General features: G+C 40.6%; 1 protein-coding gene across 1 annotated transcript; it reads right to left on the reverse strand.

The window, feature by feature from the left end:
- Positions 1-1,190: 1,190 nt before the first annotated feature.
- Positions 1,191-23,668, reverse strand: gls2b (glutaminase 2b (liver, mitochondrial)). Its single transcript, XM_049583283.1, has 18 exons — positions 23,416-23,668; positions 22,045-22,144; positions 20,662-20,783; positions 18,430-18,559; positions 17,941-18,020; positions 16,214-16,377; positions 14,297-14,355; positions 13,284-13,316; positions 13,107-13,165; positions 12,883-12,949; positions 10,893-10,943; positions 10,578-10,754; positions 10,317-10,448; positions 8,026-8,118; positions 7,878-7,939; positions 7,413-7,489; positions 4,299-4,362; positions 1,191-3,099 (listed from the first exon to the last, which is right to left on the reverse strand). The coding sequence occupies exons 1-18, from the start codon at positions 23,583-23,585 to the stop codon at positions 2,943-2,945; spliced, it is 1,797 nt and encodes a 598-aa protein (XP_049439240.1). The 5' UTR covers positions 23,586-23,668; the 3' UTR covers positions 1,191-2,942.
- Positions 23,669-24,113: the final 445 nt, after the last annotated feature.

The raw sequence follows: 24,113 nt of genomic DNA on the forward strand, positions 1-24,113 counted from the left end.
AACACTCTAGAACTCACACCAAAACAATCTAGATTTACAAACAGCTTTACAGATAAAAGGAAGAAACATGTATTTTTGATTTTGGGGGTGAACTGTCCCTTTAAGGTCATCTTTCGTTGTGATGCTTAAATCGTCTAAGTGCCAGCAAGTTCACATCATCCACACAGACACCAGTCTGCCATGATTATAAAGAAGCCAATTTATTTTGTTCAGAATGAATACTGGGCCCTGAGCTTCCACAAGATGGTGATTTCCAACAAATGGTCGATTTTATTGAGGACAGAGTGCACGGTACAAACTGTTCCACTTACACCAGTGGGCTCAAAACGGCAAGGAAATGTGTGATAGATTTTCCCTTCAAACATTTAAAATGCTGGATATCTACACTACTTCTAACCCAGTTCAATACAGTTCTTTCCCATGTGGGAGAGTAGCTGATTTCAAGACTGTAATTTGAAATAAACACATAAACACAGTGTGTGAGGCTCAGAGCAGGTGGCGTCTTGTTTGCCCAGCTGAAGCAGGACTTCCTGCCTGTTGCTGCAGTGGAGGAAGTTGGAGGACCTGTCAGGACCACCCCAGCCTGTACAGGTGGCTGCGGCCTCTCTGGATGTCAGGTCAGTCTTATGTAAGTTATTTTCTGCCCTGTAATGTTCTTCTCCTGCAGGGATCTAAGCTGCTCTGTTGAGTACGTCACTGATGTTATAGAAATGCCTTCTGATGGTGGCACAGTGCCATCTGCTGGAAGCTACAAAGCACAGGATGCACTGCAACTGCTGTGTTCGCCTGCATCTCAGCCTGTAACAGCCACATGAGTAAAGGGACAGTCAGTCAGCGCTCAGTAACTCTACATCTATAAATAAAGATGAGCAGAAGCCTGTTTAAATGAGTTGGCCATGACTCAGTGTACATTAGTTGTATTCTTTGTAGCCACAGCTACAAAGGATAATAGTTATTTCTTTACTGTTTGTTTCCTGGAAAAATAATAATTATGCGAAGCACACTCTCATAATAATGGCACTTAGCGACCACCTCCTGACAACTGCAGACCTCTCCTGCTGCTTCTCCATCATGTGCTCCTGCGTTCAGCTGATTTAGTGGATGCTGCTTAATATTTAACAACAAATTTCCCACTGCATGAAGTAATGACTTACATGAAATCAAAACAAAATGAAACTGTGGGTGGCAGATAAACAAAATATGTTTAATGGATTTCTTCAGTGTCAAAATATTTCACACTCTCTGGAATCAGTTAAAATGTGCACAAATGTCACAACACTGTGTACAATAAAGTGTTATTAGGAATCCAGTGCTCTTATTTACAGCCACAGAACATAATATATACAATAAATCCTACATTAGGTTTACTGGGTACAATGCCTTCCCCTTTCCCCCATTTATAATACGCCAAATTTGAGATTTTTCATCCAAACACGTCAAATAGTTGCATATATTTAAATGTTTAAATATTAAAAACTGATGATAGTAAAATATGTGAAGCTTTGCAAGTACAAATATCCATCTTTGGAGTTTATCAAATCCCTCCTCAATGACACAGAGACCCTTTTGTTACATATACATGAATCTTACATAACATGAACACTGTGTTCAGGTTGATGATGTATTCCAGCTTTTTTTCTTAAATTGAAATGAGGCTGTTTGCAGCTTGTTATTGTTTACACAGATGCACAAATTATGTATTCTTGGCTTGGTGTTACTGTCTTTACTCTGCCTATTGTTTAAATTGTATTTTTGTCTAGTTTATTTGCATATTCCAAACAGTTTCCTTTCCCTTTCTGCAGTTTGCATAGTAATTCATATTCACCAGGGTTTCTGTGGATCTTTATAAAGTCTTAAAGGGCATTGCATTCATTTGTTTAAAAAACAAGGCCTTAATTGGTTTTAAAATGTTTTAAATAAATCATTCAAAAGTCTTGAAAGTGCTGAGAAACAGAAAGTAAGATTCTATGAAATGTTTTTGATGGCGTTGCATTGTAAAATCTCAAAATAATTAAACTAATTTAAAAAATGCCTCTTGCATTTATGTCACGTAGAACATTTTGTTTCCAGCTGGGGTGCTCAGAGCAGAGCATCCACTGTCTGCTACCCAGCTGTTGATGTACCCTGGATGAGATGGGGAGGTGCAAATTTAATGAAAATTGGCTAAGATTTTGTGGCTAAAAGTGGTTCAAGGCAATGCATATTGGCTCTGTGTATTTCATGCAAAGACGTTCTTAAAACACGGCACAATGGGAATCAAGGCAGTGGAATCTCATATGCAGAGTGACAAACACAAAATCGCATGCCTGGAAAGTGTTACTTTTTTCTTTTGAACATTTGAGGTAGATCAACTAATGCAGTGGTTCCCAACTGGTTGGTTGTGGTCCAAAAGTGGGCTGCGGTTCTAACAAATGTGACATGTTTGGAAAAAACACACTTTATTTTTATGTACCATGAGGCACAGAGCTTTTATTTTGAAGTGTCGTTTCCCTGCTGTAGAGTGAGTGTGTATGTGTGTGTAAGTGTGACGCTGAATATTTTAAACTGTGTGGACCTTGACTAGGGAGAAATGTGGACCGTGTCACTGGACCAGTTGGGAACCACTGATCAAACGTTTTACTGGACCAAAAAAGTGAGGTTTTATCTTACATAAATTTGGGCAAAATTGTCCCTAATCCTATGTAACTGATGCCATTTCTCCTTTTTATCCAATTTTATGTCTCATAAAATTGTTCTGACACTTTATATTGAGTGGCAATAATAAAGCCTTTAAAAGTCTTAACTCTAACTTGCCTTAAGCTGTAGGAAACCCTGACTCATACAGTCATATCCTCTTCTTTGTTTGGCGCTCATTTCGGGTGCTACAACTAGACCTTCATATTTCCAAACCTGACAGATTGCACAAATGCCCTAACATGTTGCAGTGTGGGGATTTAAATGCATCACACCATGCCCTCGATGGGGTCCATCTTCAAGGAATGCTCAGCCCCTGTGTTCTGTGTTTCCTGCTGCCTGTAGACCAGCTGGTAGTCTTTCAGCACCTTCACCACCTCATCGTGTCCAAACTGCAGAGCATCATCGATCGGTAGGTTCCCCCACCTGCACAGCCATGAGTAAAGGTAAAGATGAGGAGGGATCAGCAGATATGTCATGGAGAATTTCAGCAGTTAAATGTGTTTATAACCCTTGTAGATCACATCTCCTGACAGTTTGTTTAACACTATATGCCTAAAAAAAATAAAATAAAATAAGACGTGTGCTTACGTAAACTAGAATGATATCCTGACATCCACCCATCTATCAACCTGCAACATTTAGCCGCACAGAGCTAATTAGCTAGCTAGCCTTGTCTTCGTTTCCCCAAAACACGGTGGTTACGAGCCCCCTGGCTAGATGTATTCATTTTCAGGAAGGTGGTATTTGTGACAGCTTCATGTTATGTGCAGGGCATTTTACAGTGGACACTCCAGCATGTAACGTCACATAGAACATACGACAAACTTCGTTTCTCTCTTTCTGACTCTACTGTCCCGTCAGCGTTACACTGTCCGGGCCTCATTGTTATGACACACCCACTTTTCAACAATAAAACTTTTGTCTTATTTTCCAAAACAATGTGGCTGCGGTCTTGTTCAATTAATTTATTTATCCCTCATTTATTCATTCGATTATCTCTCTTGCTGAGAGAGATGTGTGTGTAGCTAGCAGTCCACTGTAGCTCTGCAAAACTCTAAACCTGCCCACTTTTAGTGGTCCAATTAAGTGCGAAGGATTTGATTTAAATTTCACATGTAACTGTACCCTGCTGAAATGTTTCATTACACTGGGAAATACGTCACAATGCAGAATGAAATGTACTTGGGTAAACCCACCAATGTGGGCTCAATATGGAACACGTGGACAATCCTATATCGGGCCCATTTTTCAGCCCATTTTGTACCTGTATGGGCCCCTCATACAAATGCTGGCTGGGTTGTACCTACTCTGTGTGGCTGTGGTTATGTTTGTGGGTCTGAGACATACCATACATTTTCAGTTCACTGTAAAAAAAACTAACTTTCAATCAGACATTTTTTTTAAATCACATAGTCTCACTAAGATCACAAATCTCATCCTGGAAGACAGATGGCAAAGTAGAAGCATCATCTAAAGATGTGTTTACAGTTCTATCTGAAAACAACATGAAACAGACCAGAGGTTAAAACACGTGAACATGATCAAAGGATTAAACAGAAGGAGCTGTGATGAAATTCAAAGCTAAAGGATAAAGAGATAGATGGTACAAATGCCGTCCCCACCTGTCTTCTACAAATGGATCGACTTTGCAGGTGTCAGTGAGGAACTTCACCACGTCTATGTGACCTGAGAATAAACACAAAAGACGACAGATTACAGATCCCCACCTGGGAGGGTTCGACAGAGACAATCTTTATCTGATAACTTTGGTGAACCAAAGCAAAAGCAACACACCCTTTAAACTCGCACTGCCCCAAACTAGCAGGCTGCTCACGATTTACATGTTTGTCTAAAAGCATGACAAATGAGGGGTGGAGAAAACAAAGCTGCTAAAAATATAAATTACACAGGGAAAAAAAAAGATGTATGAATATTTCCCTCAAGTCACATTACGACTCAGAATCAGATTTAGGAGTCTCTTTTTTTTCATTTGGAAGAAAACTGTTATTACTCCCATTTTTATCTTGTATACAAATGAGTTGCTTACGAGGCTCTTCTTGAGAAATGTAACTGTTGAACACACTGCAGCGCAGCATTTAATCTGTGCTGTGAATAAACTCAGACCACAACACAAGATAAATATTCGCCATATGGTGCTCTGTAAGGCTCTGTGAGCGGATTCATTAGTGGTGTAGTATAATGTGAGCCAAAGGTACCGTGCCTCTATAGTTAATCAAATGTAGTGAAATCTAACTTAGCACTAATTACAGCTGTGCACATGCTATGCAACTTAAAATACAACTTTTCCTCTGAACAAAGTTTAACTGAACTTTGTGGGCGTGTGATAACGGTGCTCTCAGGTTGCTATGTCAACCAATCCTCATTAAACCTGTTTTATTTATGTTTCATGTTTTACTGGAGGTCATTGTTTTGCTTTTTAATGCAGACCTTTAGGAGCGGCCCTGTCTCCTAGAGACTAAATGTGGATATTAGTGAATTGTTCTCATAATTACGTTGTGGTGACAACATAATCGCTGCGTGGATTATTTCCAGAGACTATGTTTTCTTTGAGTTAATGCAACACTACATTAACTTAATTTATGTTCCACGTGTTTAGGCAGTCGCTGGTAGAGTAGTGAAAATCTATACTTAAGTAAAAGTGTCATAGTCTGTGGCTTTCCTTCATTCCTCGTGTGTCAGCTGTTTTCCTCCCTCCCCTTTGTTTCTTGTGGCTCCTCCTTTGTCTCTCTGTGTCTTTGTATCTCGGGGTGGCTCTCATCAATCTTGCTGCTGCCAACCCGCCTGCTCACCTGAAAGCCAGTCTACCTTGCGGCATTGACTACAGCCTGTTTTTTGCCAAAACCTTGTTTCTCTGTGCCTCAGATCCACACTCACTGCCAACCTGTTTCCAGCCCTGCTCAGCCTGTTTGCCCCCCCACCCCACCCCCCACCCGAGTGCCCTGGATCAACCCAAGACACTCCTTCTTGCCTTATTGAAAATAAATCCACTTTAAACTGAACAGCTGTCTGAGCCATGCTTTTGGGTCCAGTTCTCTCTATACTATGCAAAAAAAGTCCAATTTCTCCTGTAAAGAAGTACCTGGTTAATGATTTATTCAAAGTACAAGGTGCTCCTCATGTGCTCTCGCCTCACTCGATCAAATTTAGAGCATATTGATTGTAACGAAGGCATAAATAGCAAATGCAGTGAGGTAAAAAGCAGATTACTGGCTCAAAATCTACTCCAGTAGAGAGTAGAAGTACAGTTTTTAAAAAGGAACTTGAAAGGTATTCGTTCCTTTAAAAATATATACTTTTTTTTACTCATGTGCATTACTTGTAAAGTGCTACTACCCACCCCTGGAATTAGGGAACAAAAGCACTCAAGGAAAGATCGTGATTTTGGTTAAATGTTAAAGGTTCTCTACATGACAATCAGAACGTTAACATAGCAACAAACAACTATTTGCTATGTCAAGGTGTGGCTGAGAGGCAGAGCAGGTAGTCCACCGATGAGAAGATCCGCGCTACCAATCTTCCGATCTACCGGCTCCTCCAGTCTGCATGTTAAAGCATCCTTAAGCAAGATACTGAACCCCAAATTGCTCCCGATGGCTGTTCCATCAGTGTGTGAGTGTGTTAAAGACTGAGTAGCAGGCGGCACCTTGTATGGTAGCCTCAGCCACCAGCATGTGAATGTGTGTGAATGGGTAAATGTGACTCGTAAAAAGCGCTTTGAGTGGCTGGATGACTAGAAAGGCACTATACAGGTGCAGGTCCATTCCATTTACCATTTAAAGCCCACACTCTGGTTCCCCTTCATGTTAACACCATGTTAGCAATGTTCACACTTTTAGTACCGTTAGCTGCTGGCAGCTGGCTCAACTACATCTACATTTCGAGCCGTGTGCAGGGGACCCCCCTCGGACTCTACGAGTGATAGTTGTAGGGCTGCCCTCTGAAAGTCAGAGATTCAAATGATCAGTCGGAGACTGCTCAGTCAGCTGAGATTCCTTCAAGTCGAGGAGCCTTTTTTTTAATTGCCAGTCAGTGTGCAGGGTACTTCTGGGGGCGTTTTGGTTTCCAGCTTTGGCTGCAGAGTGAGCACTCCTCGCTTTCATGCTGCTCTTTGGCACAGGCAGCTGCCCGGAGGAGGAGAGGTCTTGCCCCACTTCTGAGCCTTCTGCTTAGAAGTGGTGAATTTACAGCTCACAGCGACTTCATACAATACAGTCTCTGGTGTTTGTTTGATATCTAGTGTCTGCAGAAAATGTTGCACATTTCTGATCCGTTGTTAGAGTAGTTAACTCTCACACTCTATACGAAAATGAAGGAACGATAGCCAAATATTTGTGTTGAGCAGCCAAGTCTGACTGGCAGTTTGTGTATTACAAGACTGCTTATATTGGTGGAAAACAAATGAAATAGGTTGTTAGTGAACATTTTGCTGATATGTTCAGTATAAACAATTTTGTGACAGGTATGTTAATTAGCAACTCTTCCTCATTATGTGAATAGAAAATGTACTTTGCTTAGCGTTACATTTCCCACCAACATATTTGCTGTTTCAAATTAATTGTAAATGTGATTTCTAGGAGCCTAGGATGACTTATTTTTGCCCAGTGGTCACACAGATTTGCTCCCTGACTGCTTTATATTTTTCCTGTAGAACTGATTTTGTGTTGCTCATTCACTAAACATCATACCCACAGATGAGCAGATCATGTGGAGCTCACCCTCTGCTGCAGAGATATGTAGCGCTGTTCGAGAGTCGTAGTCTTTCAGGCCCATGTCCATGGATGAGAGAGCAAACCTGAAGGAATAAATATAAGTACAGTACAGTTCTTTGATACATAAAATACAATAGTAATATACATATAGAACCACAAATACATATATTAGCATTGTAAATATGTTTGAGCTAATCAGCATGCAAGCACCAGTGTGATTATTTTCAGTTCTGTAGACAAACTTCATGAGTTATTTTACAAATCGCACAGAAATAAAAACAGAAATTACCCTTTACCCCTTTCAGAAAATCTATGCCAGGCAGCACTGAAGCAGTTTACTACACTTCATGTTTGCTTTTCATTTAATTTGTCATCCATCTGTGTGTTTTTCAGAACCCACACCTGCTGCTAGCATTATGACTGCCATCTGTTATACAGGGAAAACAATAATCAGGTTTGCCGGTGATGTACCTTCTCAGGGCAGACACGTCTCCACTGTACGCGGCGAACATCAAACTGAAAACAGACTTGTTCTGCAAATGCAGGGAAACAACATAAACACAGAGGCAGAGACACACATTAAACACACCAGCAGGAACAAACTGACGAAGCAACACACCCTGTCGTCTCCCTCCGGTCTGCGAGGGTCCTGCTTCTTGACAAAGTGCCGCAAGTTGTCGTAATTGTGGAAATTGAAGACTGAGACGAGCTCCTGAGGGTGATAAGACACAGTGTAATTGTTAGAGGAGGAAAATGCTCAAGGACATATATATTACTTTTATGCTTTGAGACGAGCTCTTTATCAGAAAAAATGAACAAAGGTTTAGCAGAAAATTCAAGCCTTTTGGATTTGTTAATAAACTGGTTAACTGGTTTGACTAACTCTTGAGCTGTTGCTCACACTATAGATTGCCCTCTCTAATTTTTGTCAGAGGTTAAAAAGTATCTGGTAAAAATAAATCTGGTCTGCACTTGGCGAAACAGTCAGGAGCTGGCGCACTATTATAGAACGTGGGGTTGATTGATTTGTTTCGACCAGTTGTCCGCAGTTGGCCTTAGGTTGAAATATTTTTGTACGAAAAATAAAGATATGGGTGGGAATTACAACTCTGACCATAAGCAAATGCCTTCTATTTGCAAACGTTCTATTGTCTATCTCCTGCCATTCATTTGAGAGTACCCAAAAGCTCTGTCAGGCCAAGTGCAGCCAAGGAGGCTAAAAACAGCACACCCAAAGAGCAGCTAAGCAGACACCGTCCCTTTATTTCTAGTGCCGTCTCCTGTAACCCTCCAACATCACAGCTCCAGTTACATGCATGTGTCATGCCCCATAGCTCCCATGAGGTCAAAGATCATGTCTCAGCCTTCACTGAACAGCCTTTTTGGGGCCTTTGTAGCCTTTAATGGATAGGACAGACAAGTGTGAAAGGGGGAGAGAGAGAGAGGGAGTGACATGCAGCAAAGGGCCACAGGCTGGAGTCGAACCCGGGCCGCTGCGGCAACAGCCTTGTACATGGGGCGCCTGCTCTACCACTAAGCCACCAACACCCCACAGCCTTGATTTTTGTACAGACACAAAGAGTATAGAAGGAGATCAAGAGAGAGACCTGTTCCTCAATCTCAGATCAAATGGTCAAATAATAAACTAAGATTCTGCTTATTTCTCACCTAAAATGTCTTCAGAAACATATTTTAGTGCACTGTTTGGCTGTAATATGAGAGTTTGTTAACAGGAAGGGGCACCATACTGTTTCCTGTATTGTGAAAAAGGCTGAAAATACTGAAATCAAGAAGTAAAACAGACAGCACTGATCAAATATGAATCAAGATTCTGTTACTGTGTTGCCTTTTTCTCATTTAAAATGTCTTCAGAAACGTATTTCAGCTTATTGCTTATCTGTAATACCAGTTTGTTTGTTACCAGCCAGCTGCCATATTGTTTCCTGAGGAAAAATGGCCATGTTTGCATTACGTCACCCACCAGTGGGAGCGTTTATTGGTCCAGTGCACTGCAGTGCATTCTGGTAGTTGTAGGTTTTTCATCCCTTGAGCAAAAGCAAATGCTGCAGCCTAGTTTTATGACTAAATCACTTTTCCTGTGATGAAATACTTCTTAAATAAGTGTAGTTTGATTTGACCAACTGTAAATGCTACAAATACAAAATGGATTTTATTTGCATTAAAATGTTTTGAGATGTTTTAAGAGAAAAAAAATTATATTTATAGTCTAATGGATTATAATTACTATTTACAAAAATTGCCTTGTAATTTGTATTCAGCAACAGTGTGCAGTTTCTACCTGCCATACATGCCACTCTCTCAGTAAACCCCGTAAATTCCCAGTAATCCTGCCTCTCCACCACACCTACCTGCCAGCCTATCACCTGTCCACACATCTCCCACTCCTGCCAGTCCATCACACCCACATAATGTGGGAGCTAATGTCCCTCACCTGTGGATCATTACCTCCTGCCAGTGTACAAACTCCAGCTTCACACACTCTCCTTGCCAGATTGTTCTTTGTCACACTCATGCAAGACTTTCCAGCATTTATTCCCAGACAACTTCCTTGTTCCTGATCTCACCTGTCTCTGACTCCCCATTAAACTGCTCAGCCTTCTGTCCCCTGACCAAGAGCTCTGCTGCTATGCTCCTGGTTTCTGTTTGCCTTTTCCCTGTGGCTGTTTGGAGAGCCCTTCACGCACCTCTCGCCTGTGGTTTCCCGTGCTGTGGATTACCGTGCCACATGGCAGCACATTTTGCCACTGTGTGTGCGCGCCGCAGGATCCACTCATCATTGCCTTTGTCAAGACTGAAGAACTGTCCTTCCGTCTTTGGTGCTGCTAGTGGGTTCAGAGGCAGTACAGGCAGTGCATTAGTATGTGTTTTTGAAAACGCTCGTAATCTTGCCTGACAGAATTGTATTCCCCGGACACTGTTTCCAACTCTGTCCAGAGGAGGAGACCAACACATCACTCCCATGACGTTGGGGATCACCAGCAGTATGGCACCTGACACACCAGATTTGGCTGGCACGCCCACCTAGGAGATGAGAGATGTGGTATTCATTTCAGGTCAACGAATGGACAAGTGTTTTCTTCACAGCGTAGGCGAAATGATCACTCTGAGGGGTGACGTGTGATGGCACAGTCACTTCTTCCTGTTACTCACGTGAAAAGCCATCTGGCCAGAGAAGTCATACATGCCACACGAGTGCATGAGACTCAGAGTGTTTCGCACTGCCTCGGCGCTCAGGACACGCTCGCCTGTGACTGGACAGATCCCTCCGTTGGCCAGAGTGGCGGCCATGATGCTTCCTGATTCGCAGGTCACCTCGATGGAGCAAAGCTGAAACCGCAACAGGATCAGTTCATGGTCAAAACCATCAAACCTACTTTCATTACAGCTGAATCAATATCAGGCTACTCAACATTATAGATTTGCTGCTTCTTTATGAAAAGATCCCTTCGTGGCAGAGATGTGTACCTGGAAGTAGAAGTCCAAAGCATCGATCATTTCTGCTCCCGGAGGAAAACACTGGTGAATGAAATATAATCATCGTCACTGTTTGATTGACTGAAGTATGCCGTCCTAGCACAGTTCAGATGCAACCACAACATCAAGAAGCAGTCTGCCTGCTCAAACAGGCTGAAAAGGTCATCAACAACCCCTCTGACATGATAAATTGGCAGTGTACAGACGTGTGTGGGAGATGTATGGAGAGGCCATCAAGAAGGGATTTCAGCTGGCCTCAAAATCGCTGATCTGGCAAATTGATGACGGTAGTAAACATGGATAGAGAGACTTTTTTTTTGTAATGAAAAACCGGAGAAAACATTTAAGTGAATTCTGTGGCTAGAGATACCTGCGGGGATAGTGGGTGCAAGACAGACACCCTTTCAAATAAAGAGACAAAATTACATTAAGAAAACGTGTCTTTACCAGAGAACAATACTAAGGTTTTCAAAATATTAAATAATATGTAGAGCTGAAACAATCAATTAAGATGTGGGTCAAAGCCAAACATTCTCTGGTTTTTCGAATTAGAGGATTTGCTGTTTTTCTCTTTTTCATATCAGTGTAAACAGATATAACATTGCTACTCCTTAATTTTTCAGTTTCTGATGATTCATAGACAGAATGAATCAATTAAAGTCTGGGTTAAGCAAAATCAGTGATTTCTTCCTTAACACATTATACGCGTAACATATGAAAATACTGAGAACTGTGTTGTAGTGAATACTTGAGCTAGACTGTTTTTGGAGTTAAACTGTTTCTCACCATTTCTGTGTCCAGGATGTTTCTGGCGGCCTACAAGCATGCTGGATGATGCACCGGAGCCGTCCTTAACATAAGCCCCCCCCCCCCTTTTGTCAAACACTACAATCATATAAACACAAGCAAAATAGCGGCCATTACAGCACCTTTCAGTGTGGCGCCCCAAGTCGGCTAACGTTACCTAGCCCAGCAGCAGTTACTACTCATTGCTGTGGGTGTGAGCTACTGCTAACTGCTGAACTGCTGTTCCTCAATTCGGAGGGTGTGTGCTGTGCTAACATAGACTGTGTGCAACTGGGTTAGCTGCTTACTCGAGTCTGTTGTTTCAGCTCCTTCTGCGGACTCACCCCCAGCGTCTCAGAGCTCATTTTTTCACGATTTTGAAACCTAATTTTATAAACTTTCATATACTACTTTTTTAATCATTCAAATTTGGCTCTGTGATTAATGACACATTTTTCTTTGGTGTCACAAGAATGAGCAATTTTTATTCTAATTTAATTTCAATTTGATTTTTTATTTCTATCTATGCACTTATTTGAACTTATTTTATGGTGTGGAATTTCCCTTCGGGGATGAATAAAGTTCTTTCTTTTTCTATTTCTATTTTAATTTAATCAACACTGTAATCAAGAAAATAACTGGCCCATAAATCTGTAATGAAAAAACAGTAATAATTTGTCTCTTCAAAGAAACGTTACTTCAAAACAGTCAGTTTGACATGAGTATGTGAACATTAAACATACTTTGTGCAGAACTGTCTGTTACTGTACGTTTACTGCAGTAGTTCAAGTAAATGCCGACCCCAGATTCACTCTCGTTTGGTGTCCCGCCTCACTATATTTGCATTTTTTCGGTGTCTTTTGTATGCCTGCTGCTCACTGTTTAGCACCTGGTTGCTACCTTTCTATTAAGTCCCAACCTCCCCTGAGTGCCCATATATGCCCATTAACATCCTGAACACAGAGACTAAGAGGAAAATAGGAAAATACAAGCAGAAAAACACACCACCACACACTTCTAGTGGGTCTTGAGTGACGACTGAAAGGGATTACTTCTGTTTGTTTTTTAGGAAAATCCTATTTAGTGTATCTTTTAAGATGATGTCATGGAAACATAAAAGCATTAGGCAAACAGATGCAACAGAAAACAAAACGCATCTCTAATCCTACATATTTCAGCATTTTCTGTAACCGACCTTCTTCTCTTTCATGTAGTATCCAATGGCAAAATTTCTGTCGCCTGTTTCTTTTTCTGACTGGAACCTGAGACGGAGAGGCAGAAGGGGGTCAATACTGAAACATCAATAATGCAATAGAGCAGTGGACAGGCAATTTGCCCAGCACTGTCTGTCAACTTAGGTGTGCTAAAGGGAGATATTTTAACTTAAAATACCTTGAATTTATTCGACAATACACTCACGTGGCATTGCTGAATCCCACATACTCTTGGCCTGCCATCTTTTTCACAAACTCCATCACCTAGATGAACAAAGACAAAGGTTTTAAGTGTAATGCGGCACATCTGACCACCAGATCATCAACCGTCAGCTTCATATTCATGCTCATAACAAAGGAAAATCAGAGTCACACTACTTACATAGTCAAACTTCTCTGCCTTATTTGAACGAGGCTGAAAACAAAGCGAGAGTCATTGGCTTGTGTTGATTGTAATTGCCACATTCATGCCATTCACATTCATAGACACTGAACTCAACTGATGACCGATGACTTCAGTACTATTTTTAACACCATTTAAGACAATACATAAATGTATAGCTGATTGCATAATTTAGTACCCTGTTATCTGGTGGAGCACAAGGCGACAGATAGGCAGTGATTACAAGGCACAGAGCTCACATAGAGTTCAGGGAGTACATCACAAAACAGAACTGCAGACAACTGTGGGAAACATAAAACTGTTTTTTTCTGATTTGAATCTGTAAGACAAGCTTTGAATGTGTTAAAGAGAAGCAGTCAATAAGGTTAGATTTGTGTCTAAATATGTCTAAAAAATAAAGATGTATTGATAACTTGTTACTGCTGCTTTGTGACATTTCCCCGAGGCGTCGCCATGATGATCATCATCATATCAACAGACTCACTTAACAACCCGCAGGCTCCAAACTAGAACACACTGCAGGGCCAAACTGGGGTGGCGGGACTAGTTTATTATTTATTTAATGTGAAAATAGAAAAGTTTTGTACTTTAAGTTATCATTAGAAAATGAAGGCTCAGTTTTGCCCCATAGACTGTATATGAAGATGGATGACATGACAGCTCCCCAAAAATGAAGCCAAAACATCTCCATCGCCCCCTGGTGGCTGGCTGCAGTTCAGTTCATAAACCCCACCCCCTCCATGTAAGCAGATGGTGCGGGCCAAGCTAAAAACTCAAAGTGCACATCAAATGAATGTCTCCAAAAGATGGTTTCTGTTATTTTGAGTAGCACTTATCAAGCTGCTGTATGTTCAAAAAATTTCACTTATCTGACTCCAAAGTAATAGTCTGCGAGGATTTTCTGTGGCACTGACTTTGCTAAAAGGAAAGTGATTTACTGAATGTGCTGACTCGTCACTATGACACGAGGCTGTACCTGTCTGTCTGTTTACCTTGATAAGAGAGCTGATCACTATGGCTCCAGCGTTTACCATGGGGTTGTGGGGTTTATCTGGGGGAAAGGACAACGAGATAAGACACAATGTTAACAAGGACTTCTATACTAAAAAAAAAGTGCCATAATGAAGTCTAAGGAAGTTCTGTACATGCTGCAATTCAGCTGTAAAAAAAAATAAACAGGCTTTCTTCTGATAATGACAGTTACTTTAAATATTGATCATTTATTATTTCATTTATTATCATTTGTTTATAATAATAATAATATCCTTTATTTATACAGTGCTTGTCAAAACAAAGTGCTTTACATGGTTGATCCTGGATTTAAAACAATGCCGGATTTGAGCAAATGAAATGAGGCAATTTCAAGAAAATACAAAGACCAATAAAAATAAAATTAAGAATAAAATACCATCACTGAGGCAGATAAACAAAGTTTGCAACTAACTGCCCTGTAGACTGCACTGAGGTACAGCAAATATGTCAAACAATTAGAGTAATACAAAATAAAAGAATAGAATAACCGATGACAATATAAGATAAAAACAATAAAATACTCAAATAAGAAATATATAAAATAACCAGTCTGCTGAAATTAATAAATGGCTTTTTTGAAAAGATAAGATTCAAGAAGTGATTCAGCATGCCTTATTTAGTCTCAGGTCTGACCTGTTTTTCTGTTTTGTGTTATCCAAAAAATAGTCCACTAATTAAGAAAAAGTAATTTGACATTACTCATTATGCATTGTTAAATAATAGAATTAACTATTATTAGTTATTTTCAGTCAAGGACATTTAAACTTAGTGATCGTTTTGTGACTCTGACTTGCTCTCATCTAACACCAGCAGTCCAGCACGACTGAAACTGGGACAGTTTGATCACCTGATAGGGTTACAAATATGCAAGCAGGAGTCAAATGTCTGGAGTAGTTTCAAAATGTGTGAAGATGATCCCCAAAAATGTGAGGGCCAGACATGCTTAAGAGAAACCAGCATATCACAACTCTACAACCAGCCTGACAAATCACATGAAAACTGTAAGAAACAGCTTCTAGTATTCTTTTTTTCCCAAGCTCTCATGGCTAATGTTACTGCGACCTACATGCTAACAATGTGGCAAATTGTCACGTTATTTTAGGTGCATGGACTGAAAACTCATGTTTCAGAAACAGTCCGACTCATGTCCTCATCTCCTATTCCATCCTCCTCCCTCTGAGGCTTGGATAAATAGTGGATATTTCTCACTGAAGCTTTGATGCTCAAATACTGGTATTCGGGACAGCCTGAAAAAGGCTTTCTTAAAAATAGTGAAAAATGTCCATCACTGTTATGCAGTGCTCAAGGTGACATTTTCAGATCCCAAATAGTTTGTAGCTAAAACAGAGAAGACTGATCTACCAAACTCAGTAGATGTGTGCTGTACCGCACCATTGCCTCCTTTGGTCGTCCTATACGTCCTCCCATTGTCTGATTACAGTTATATGAACTCTTTTAATGGAGGAGCAGCCAGGTCATTAATCACTTTGTACACTAGACGAGCATCAGCGAGGCACACAAAGCTGTCAAAGGTCAATAGGTGATGCTTTTGATGGTGTTACAGCGGTGATAACATGATGTTTTTTGTCCAGTGACTTGAGTGTTTGTTTGTAAGGTATTTGCAGTGTTTTTCCAGCTTGTAACCAGCTTGTAATGCAGTATGAAATATGTGAAAGCTCTAAAGCTTGCATTATTACTGTATGTAATCGTCTTATGAAGGCACTTCTTGCTTGTTTGGTCGCCAAAAAAAATATCATATAAGATGTATTAAGATACAAAATGGTTAAAATATGATGGTACTATTCTCAGTTTCAGTTGAGGGAATCCACCCAGTGAGCAAACACACTAATGCAGACAGTAGTGAGGCCCTTACACACCTTCATCATCAAGCGAGAGCATGTTGAACTTGAGTCCACTGGGCTCCATGCCGACATAGCGGTGAACCTTCTCTGTTCCCGCCTCGTGGACAGCGATGGCGTACTGCAGCGGCTTCACGCAGGACTGCAGGCAGAACGGCTGCTTGGTGTCGCCCACTGAGTGCCTGCAGGAGGAAGACAGAATGTTTCCCGTCTCACTGAACATGAAACAAATTTGCTCTGACAGTCACACCTGGAAGATGTTCTGCGCTGTCTGGCAGTATTGCTCAGCGCTACCACAGTCGTATGAGTCAGCTACTCAGCAGCAATACCAGGGCAGTTTGACGGTTAGATGTCTTGCTCGAGGACATTTCAATAAGGAAGACGGCGAGCACTACTTGTAGCTTTCTAGATTTATCCTCCATCTTTCATCAAAAGACTGAGCCTGAAAACTACAAAAAACAATAAAACATTGTGCCAATATCAAAAAACAGTTTCACTCTGCAACTCTGTGACAGGAGAGAAACAAGTTAATTTGTTCATTAGTTCACAAAATAATAAAGTTATGAACACATTCCAATTTAGACTGTTTTTATTACTATGTTCATAAAAGCATTGATCTTAAAAAGAATCAGGCCCTCCTGACAGCCTGCACATTTCGGTTTCAGTGTTCTAGCTTGTTAACGTTCCCGCCCCTCTATCTCACTCTCTGCTGCTAGTAGACTACTTCACCTGGAAGAGAGTGGATGGCAGCTCTGTGGATGTAGCTGCAATAAGGACGGCTCTTACAACTTAAATTCAGCCAGGTGATTTTTCCCTTGGAGATGCACACTGCTCAATCCACACCTCCATAGTTAGGTCACTACCGGGGCTATTCTGTAGCAGTTGCTTAGATAACTAACCAGGCTAACTTTTCCCCCCTCACATGGAGAGTTTGCCTGATGTCAGACAACTTGTTACTCTCCATTTCAACCCATTTCAACTTGGTGGATTGGGCGGATTTAAAGGTCTGGACCCAGGTAAACATAGACTGATACTGAAATGTGTGACGTCATCGTTGTTGTATGTGGTAACTGATCAGATTGCTCACTTTAAGCTGAACGTTTTATAACTGACAGGACAAGTCTGTTAACACTGAACGTTCATTCTTAATCTTGGAAACATGAGTTAACATAACAACCTCACCACAAGGTCCATTTAGTAGCTGTTCTGGAGCTTTCGATCATATTGCATGGTCTTCCTCAGCATTAGTCAAATCAAACCTCAACTTTTAGGTCAACCAGGAAGAGAAGTGCTCAGAAATAAATTAATTTGGACATCTAGAATTGAGGCAGCATGGTGGTGCAGTGGTTAGCATTGTTGCCTCACAGCAAGAGGGTTTCTGGTTTGAAGCCGGGGTGGGGGGTTCAAGTCCTTCTGTGCAGATTTTGCATGTTCTCCCCGTGTCAGCGTGGGTTTTCTCCAGGTACTCCAGCTTCCTCCCACAGTCCAAAGACATGCAGGTTAATTGGTGACTCTACATTGTCCATAAGTGTGAATGTGAGTGTGAATGGTTGTCTGTCTCTATGTGTCAGCCCTGTGATAGTCTGGCAACCTGTTCAGGGTGTCCGCCCAGTGTCAACTGGGATAGGCTCCAGCCCCCCGTTACCCTAAACAGGAAAAGAATTGAAGGAAGACTGGGGAAACTGTCTATTGATGACTAAATGGAGCCTGTGGTGAGACTCTATCTGTCAATATGTAATTCTTACCTCTGACCATCCACCGTACACAAAGACACACCCCACAGTTCTGGATTAAATTTAGCAAGTTGGGGGATGTAGTCTGCAACCTAAAGCCAGGAAACAAAAGAGAAACACAGCAACAGTTAAATCATTCAGTTTAATATTCAGAGCAAGTAAAAGCACCGCAGCACTGGAGGCATCAGTAGAAAATGATTTTGCACCAGCAGGAAGTTGGTATAAGGAAAGGTCAGTGAAATGGGACACGATCAGGATTCCTACAGTGTGCATTTTCTGTCTCATACAGTAACACCATACATCTTCAATATTAGTTTTGATGCATGCAAATATTGAGAAGGCAGTATGAATTTAAAGAAAGCGGTGCCAGTCTATAACTGCAGATTGTTTTTGATTATATCACATACTTCTTGTGTGATTCATTCAAAACCTTTATACAAGCCTAGTAATGGTTAAACACATTCCCCATCTCCAAACAGTAATGAACAAATAAATGCATACCTTCCCGTCACTTTGGTTTTGCACCGTGTTGTAGATTTCATTTATTTTCTGTGCAAACACGTCAAACTCGGGGATGATAAATTTCTTTCTGAAGGCCTGAATCAGCAGGACGATGTTTCCTCCGACACACCTGAAGGAAAAACAATAATGCAGAGATACTCAGGAGCACTTAATGAAAATAGAAGACAGTAGAAGTTAGTTTCAAGGACACACACCAGACTCAGGACGAGTTCAGTGGGGACAGCTTATCCAAAGCCATGTGCCCACAAAAATAGATTTTTGGTTCAGTGACGAAGGTTAGGGTGAGGTTAAAGATGGGGTGAAGTCAAGGTTAGGTTTAGGGTTAGGCAAGTCGTGGTCCTGCTTAGTGTTTGGGTAATCTGCAGGAAATTAATGGAAGTCTATTGTAATAAAGTCCAAGACTGGTAAGGTGGACCTCTTTGGTGGTGGCGCACATGCCACACTCGAGCCAGCTTTGGATGGGGGCGAGCGCACACACCAAGTCACTGCTGCAAGACTCTCCATTCCAAACAGACTTTGCTTTGGTTAGCTTCTGTTCATTAAGGTCGTTGTGTAGTCGTTAACTGCCGGCACTGTTACTGCCCTATTAAAGTGTGACCCAGCCAGATGGATGGCAGGTGTTTGATGTCAATACTTTGAGCACTGATAGGAGTGTTATTGTGTTAATGAGAGTAGCTTCATATTAATGGTATTCTATCTTTCCAAACCCACATCAATAACGTCACCCGGGCTGCATATTTCCACCTTCGCAATATCGACCGACTTCGTCCCTCCCTCACACCCAGCAGCTCCACCATACTGGTCCACTCCCTCGTTACCTCTCGTCTTGATTGCTGCAACACCCTTATCACTGGTCTCCCCCTCAAATCCCTCCATAAACTTCAACTGGCCCAAAATGCTGCCGCCCGGATCATCACCATAACGCCATCCATCCAGCATGTCACTCCTGTCCTCCATCAACTCCACTGGCTTCCCATACAATACCGCATCCAATTCAAAACCCTACTGCTCACATTCAAGGCCATCCATAACCTCGCTCCTCCATACCTCACTGACCTCCTCCACACCCACACACCCAGCCAGACACTCAGATCCTCCTCCTCAATCAGCCTCACTGCTGTGCTGTGTTAATGAGCCACTACATGGTCAAATCTACATCCTGTCTCCCATCTGTGTGTTCCGACCGACACCCCAGAGTGAGTGCGATCCTAAATATTCCCCAACCAGTTCCACCTATTTTCCATCTATGTAACTTCCCCAAAAGTGACCTAAGCTGTGAGAGAGCAGCAGCTGCCAGCTATCAGCCTAACTGACCGGCCTTTGCTTTGATCATCATGACAGTAAATAAAGCTGACGTGTCCGGAACACACTAACTACGTAACACTGACTTTCACACCTCCAGTTTTTGGCTTCTCGAGTTAAAGGAATATTTCACTACATGTCATACAAATTTCTGACCATACACATTACATTTCTTTTGGTATATTTGTTTAAAGGTAAATACCAGATTCATTGCAGGTCCAACGAGTGACTGCTAAATTACTGAAATATTAGATTCCCATGAAATGATTCGAGGTTGTATGCAAAACCTAATAATTATCAGTAATTTTTGTATGACCTGCATTATATTACAAGACCTGTTCTTTCCATGGGAGGCAGGGTTGGGGGTTCATGGCATGATTACTCTGCAGTATTAAAGACTTAGAAACGACATCATCATCAAAACCTTTCAGTCAGTCTAGGCAAACATGTAACATTCACAAAAGAATTAATTAAATTGCATTACATTATAGATGTGATCACAGTACTTCTGTACTTCTGACTTCCTCCACATTCTTCACAGTGTAATTAAACTTCTAATTAATTACTTTTAATCAGCAATGTGAACTACGTGTTGAAGACAAGGGAGGAAATGAGAAAGATAAAGGCAGAGACACGCAGAGAGACAGCGGGTCACATCCAACAAATGCTTCATTAGAAGGGATTGTTGTGGGAAGGTCAGACTAAAAATAGTTTGGTGTCATGCCTGCACTGGGAGGTGAATGGAAAACTAAACACCATGAGACAGTCAGCAGTGAGACACAAAGCCATACTGGGGGCCCATTAAAACTGCATCTACGCACTTTAGGTTTTCAGCTGTTGTAGTGAGTTGTTGTTTATTAGTTCACTAATCATCTGATTGTTTGATTCAATCCGAACCACCTGTCTCACCTGTGGAAAAGATCTCTGTCCATCATCACCTCACCAACAGATTCCCTCACAGCCTGTCGAAACTTCTCCATGCAGTCCTTCAGACGAGGGTCTGACGGGTGGAGACCCGTTTTCTTCAGGGCCTGTGAACAACACAAGACCAGATGAACACATTATAATGATAGAACCATAAAGTAATACAATGATAGATAGATAGATAGATAGACAGACAGACAGACAGATAGAACAGTAGAACGATACAACAATAGACAAGCGGAAGGACAGACAGAGAGACAAATAGATACGTGATAGATAGATTGATAGAACCACAGAATGATAGACAGAACCACAGATAGAACGATAGCTAGAATGGCAGATACATAGATCAATAGGTAGAACGATTGAACGATAGAACAATAGACAGACGGACGGACGGACGGACGGATGGAAGGACGTATAGATAGATAGATAGATAGATAGATAGATAGATAGAAACATACATAGACAGAACAATAGAATGATAGAATGATATGGGGCCAAACAGACAGAGAGGCAGAATCATGGAACGATAGATAGATAAATAGATAGATAGATAGATAGATAGATAGATAGATAGATAGATAGATAGACAGACAGGCAGGCAGACAGAACAATAAGAATGAATGATCGACTGAACAATAGATCGAACGAAAGATCGATAGGTAGAACGCTAGAATGCTAGACAGATAGATAGATAGATAGATAGACAGATAGATAGACAGAACAATTGATTAATAGAATGATAGGCGGACAAACAGACAGACAGCTAGGTAGAATGATAGAACGATAGAACGATTGATAGAGAGACAGACAGACAGACAGACAGAACAATAAGAATGAATGATCGATTTAACAATAGATAGAATGAAAGATAGATAGATCAATAGGTAGAACACTAGAATGTTAGAATGTTAGAACGTTAGATAGATAGATAGATAGATAGATAGACAGACAGACAGACAGACAGACAGGCAGACAGGCAGAACAATAAGAATGAATGATCGACTGAACAATAGATCGAACGAAAGATCGATAGGTAGAACGCTAGAAAGATAGATAGATAGATAGATAGAACAATTGATTAATAGAATGATAGGCGGACAAACAGACAGACAGATAGGTAGAATGATAGAACAATAGAACGATTGATAGAGAGACAGACAGACAGACAGATAGAACAATAAGAATGAATGATCGATTTAACAATAGATAAAATGAAAGATAGATCAATAGGCAGAACACTAGAATGTTAGAACGCTAGAACGCTAGATAGATAGATAGATAGATAGATGGAAAGACAGACAGACAGACAGATGACAGATAGATGCTGGTTCAGGGGTTGGTCGTGTTCCTGTAGTTACTTACAGAGATAAAGTATGACATGGGGATTTGCTCTTTTCCCTCTGTGATGGTGTAGAACAGCATGTCTTCCACTCCGGAGCTGGGAGACTTTGAATGGACATTCCTGAAGAAGGGAGGAGTGAACTCTTTAATAAGTGGAAAAGCGACCACTTACTATGTACATACACACAGCTGCAAAAGACATGGCTGAAACAATAGTTGTCCTCTAAACTGCTAATTAGGTTAACTGTTACACAGCTGGGCTGTTCAGTCATGCAAAATATCCGCAAAGCAAACTGCAAATATCACTATTAGTGTTGTCAAAAATATAAATGTATTGGGACAAACTGATTCTGGGAATGGGTTTTAATCCTCAGTCATTATGTTGTGACCTATACAAGAAACAAGACAATCTTCAGATGCATTTGCAGATAATAGATGAGTGTCACAGCAAAACGTTGTATTTATTTTGTATATGTGTGATGATTTCAGGTCTGTTTCTCAAATAAAAGCAGGTTCTTTTTATTTTGTTTTTATATTTTGTGTCTCTGTTTTTTAACCTGTTGAAACCTGAACAACATCACTTTTCTTGTGCTGCTTTCAGGCACCTTTGGCAAGTAATTATACCTTTGAACTCTGAGCAAATTTGTACAATTTCTTTTAAAAAACATGGAGAAAAGGCAATGAGCAAAAAAAAAAAAAAAGAGCTTTAGTAAATTATTTTTTTTTTTTAATTAGGGAGAAAAAGCTAAGGAAAATGAATAAATAAATAAAACATTATTTTTATTATACTTTATAACAATAATATGCAATAATGATAATTTATAATTATTATAATTACATATTTAAAATGATGGAACAGACTTTTTAGACTTTTTGAGCAATTTTTCCAGGTCCAGGTGTTCTGTTGTTTTTAACTTTATTTGTTTTCTTTATTTTTTAACTAATTTTATTGTTTTGAATTTTCTCTTTTTACTAATTTCTTGCAATTTTTTTGGGGTCATTTCTTCTTTTGTTGCTCACTGTCTTCTTCCAATGTTTCTTCCGATGGAATCAAGCCAATTTGCTCAGGTTTCAAAGGGTTAAAGGTTCACCTGAAATTTGGGTAAATATGGTATCTCTGAAGCTTAGATGTCACACTTTAAAAACTGCCTCATTTATAGCTCATATGCTGGTAACTGTTACCCAATATGTCCACCATTACAGCAGTAACTATATATAATATACAGTAGCCTATAAATACACTTGAGTTTGTCTTCACAAAGTGATACAGGCCCAAGTCAAACTCATATTTCAGTGTGGCTGCTGCAGGACACTCAGAGAGTCCTCACTGTTCAGGACACTCAGGTGTTGACACTCACACTGTCTACTGTCCCCTCACACACAGACACTTACATTTTGAGATGAGGATCCAAGTGTGTTGGCGGCGGTCGCTGGGACGTCGTTGTTGACTTGGTGCTCAGACAACATGCTGGCTGGATGATGAAAACCTTCTTCGCCGCATCTGTGTGTCTGACGATCAGTTGGACAGAGCTGGACAGACGCAGGGCTCTCAGACACAACATGGCTGCTGTCCACAGCTCGGTTAGACGCTGAGGTATACAACAGGAGAGGTAACGGTGTCTGTAGCTGACAGTTTGACGGTTCGCGCGAGGTTAGTGACTTTCATATAACAGACTGAAGTTTTGATGCCTTCAGGTGACGTCGGGAATTTTGTCATCTTGACAAAACTAACATTTACTCCAGCACTGTAGCTTTTAGAGGCACTTGTACTTTACCTGTGTATTTCCATTTCTACTTATACTCAAGCAGCCTGAATTCAGAGGGAATTTTGTACTACTCCATAACAATAGTTATATTCAGTTATATTATATATTATTCTGCAAGATGAATACTTTTTCATTTTGAGGAATATTTTAACATATGTAGAGGCCCAAAAAACAAGGTAGAAGGGAAGAAATATATATGCATACATAAAACATAATCAAACAAAAGCATATACAATATCAGGAAATAAGCAACAATAACATGATGATAATAAATTAAACAAGAAAAAAAAAGCAAATAACTTTTCCATCATTTCATAGGATGTA

This window comes from Epinephelus fuscoguttatus, linkage group LG1 (assembly GCF_011397635.1).
Source record: "Epinephelus fuscoguttatus linkage group LG1, E.fuscoguttatus.final_Chr_v1".
Lineage (NCBI taxonomy): Eukaryota > Metazoa > Chordata > Actinopteri > Perciformes > Serranidae > Epinephelus > Epinephelus fuscoguttatus.

What these genes read in the sequence shown, in the direction of transcription:
- gls2b (XM_049583283.1), bottom strand. Translation starts at nt 23,585, where the DNA reads ATGTTGTGTCTGAGAGCCCTGCGTCTGTCCAGCTCTGTCCAACTGATC. An exon ending in GACAGAGATCTTTTCCACAG is followed by an intron (nt 18,560 to 20,661) that starts GTGAGACAGGTG and finishes TTTTTCCTTCAG; the next exon opens with GTGTGTCGGAGGAAACATCG. An exon ending in GTGGGATTCAGCAATGCCAC is followed by an intron (nt 12,950 to 13,106) that starts GTGAGTGTATTG and finishes TCTCCGTCTCAG; the next exon opens with GTTCCAGTCAGAAAAAGAAA.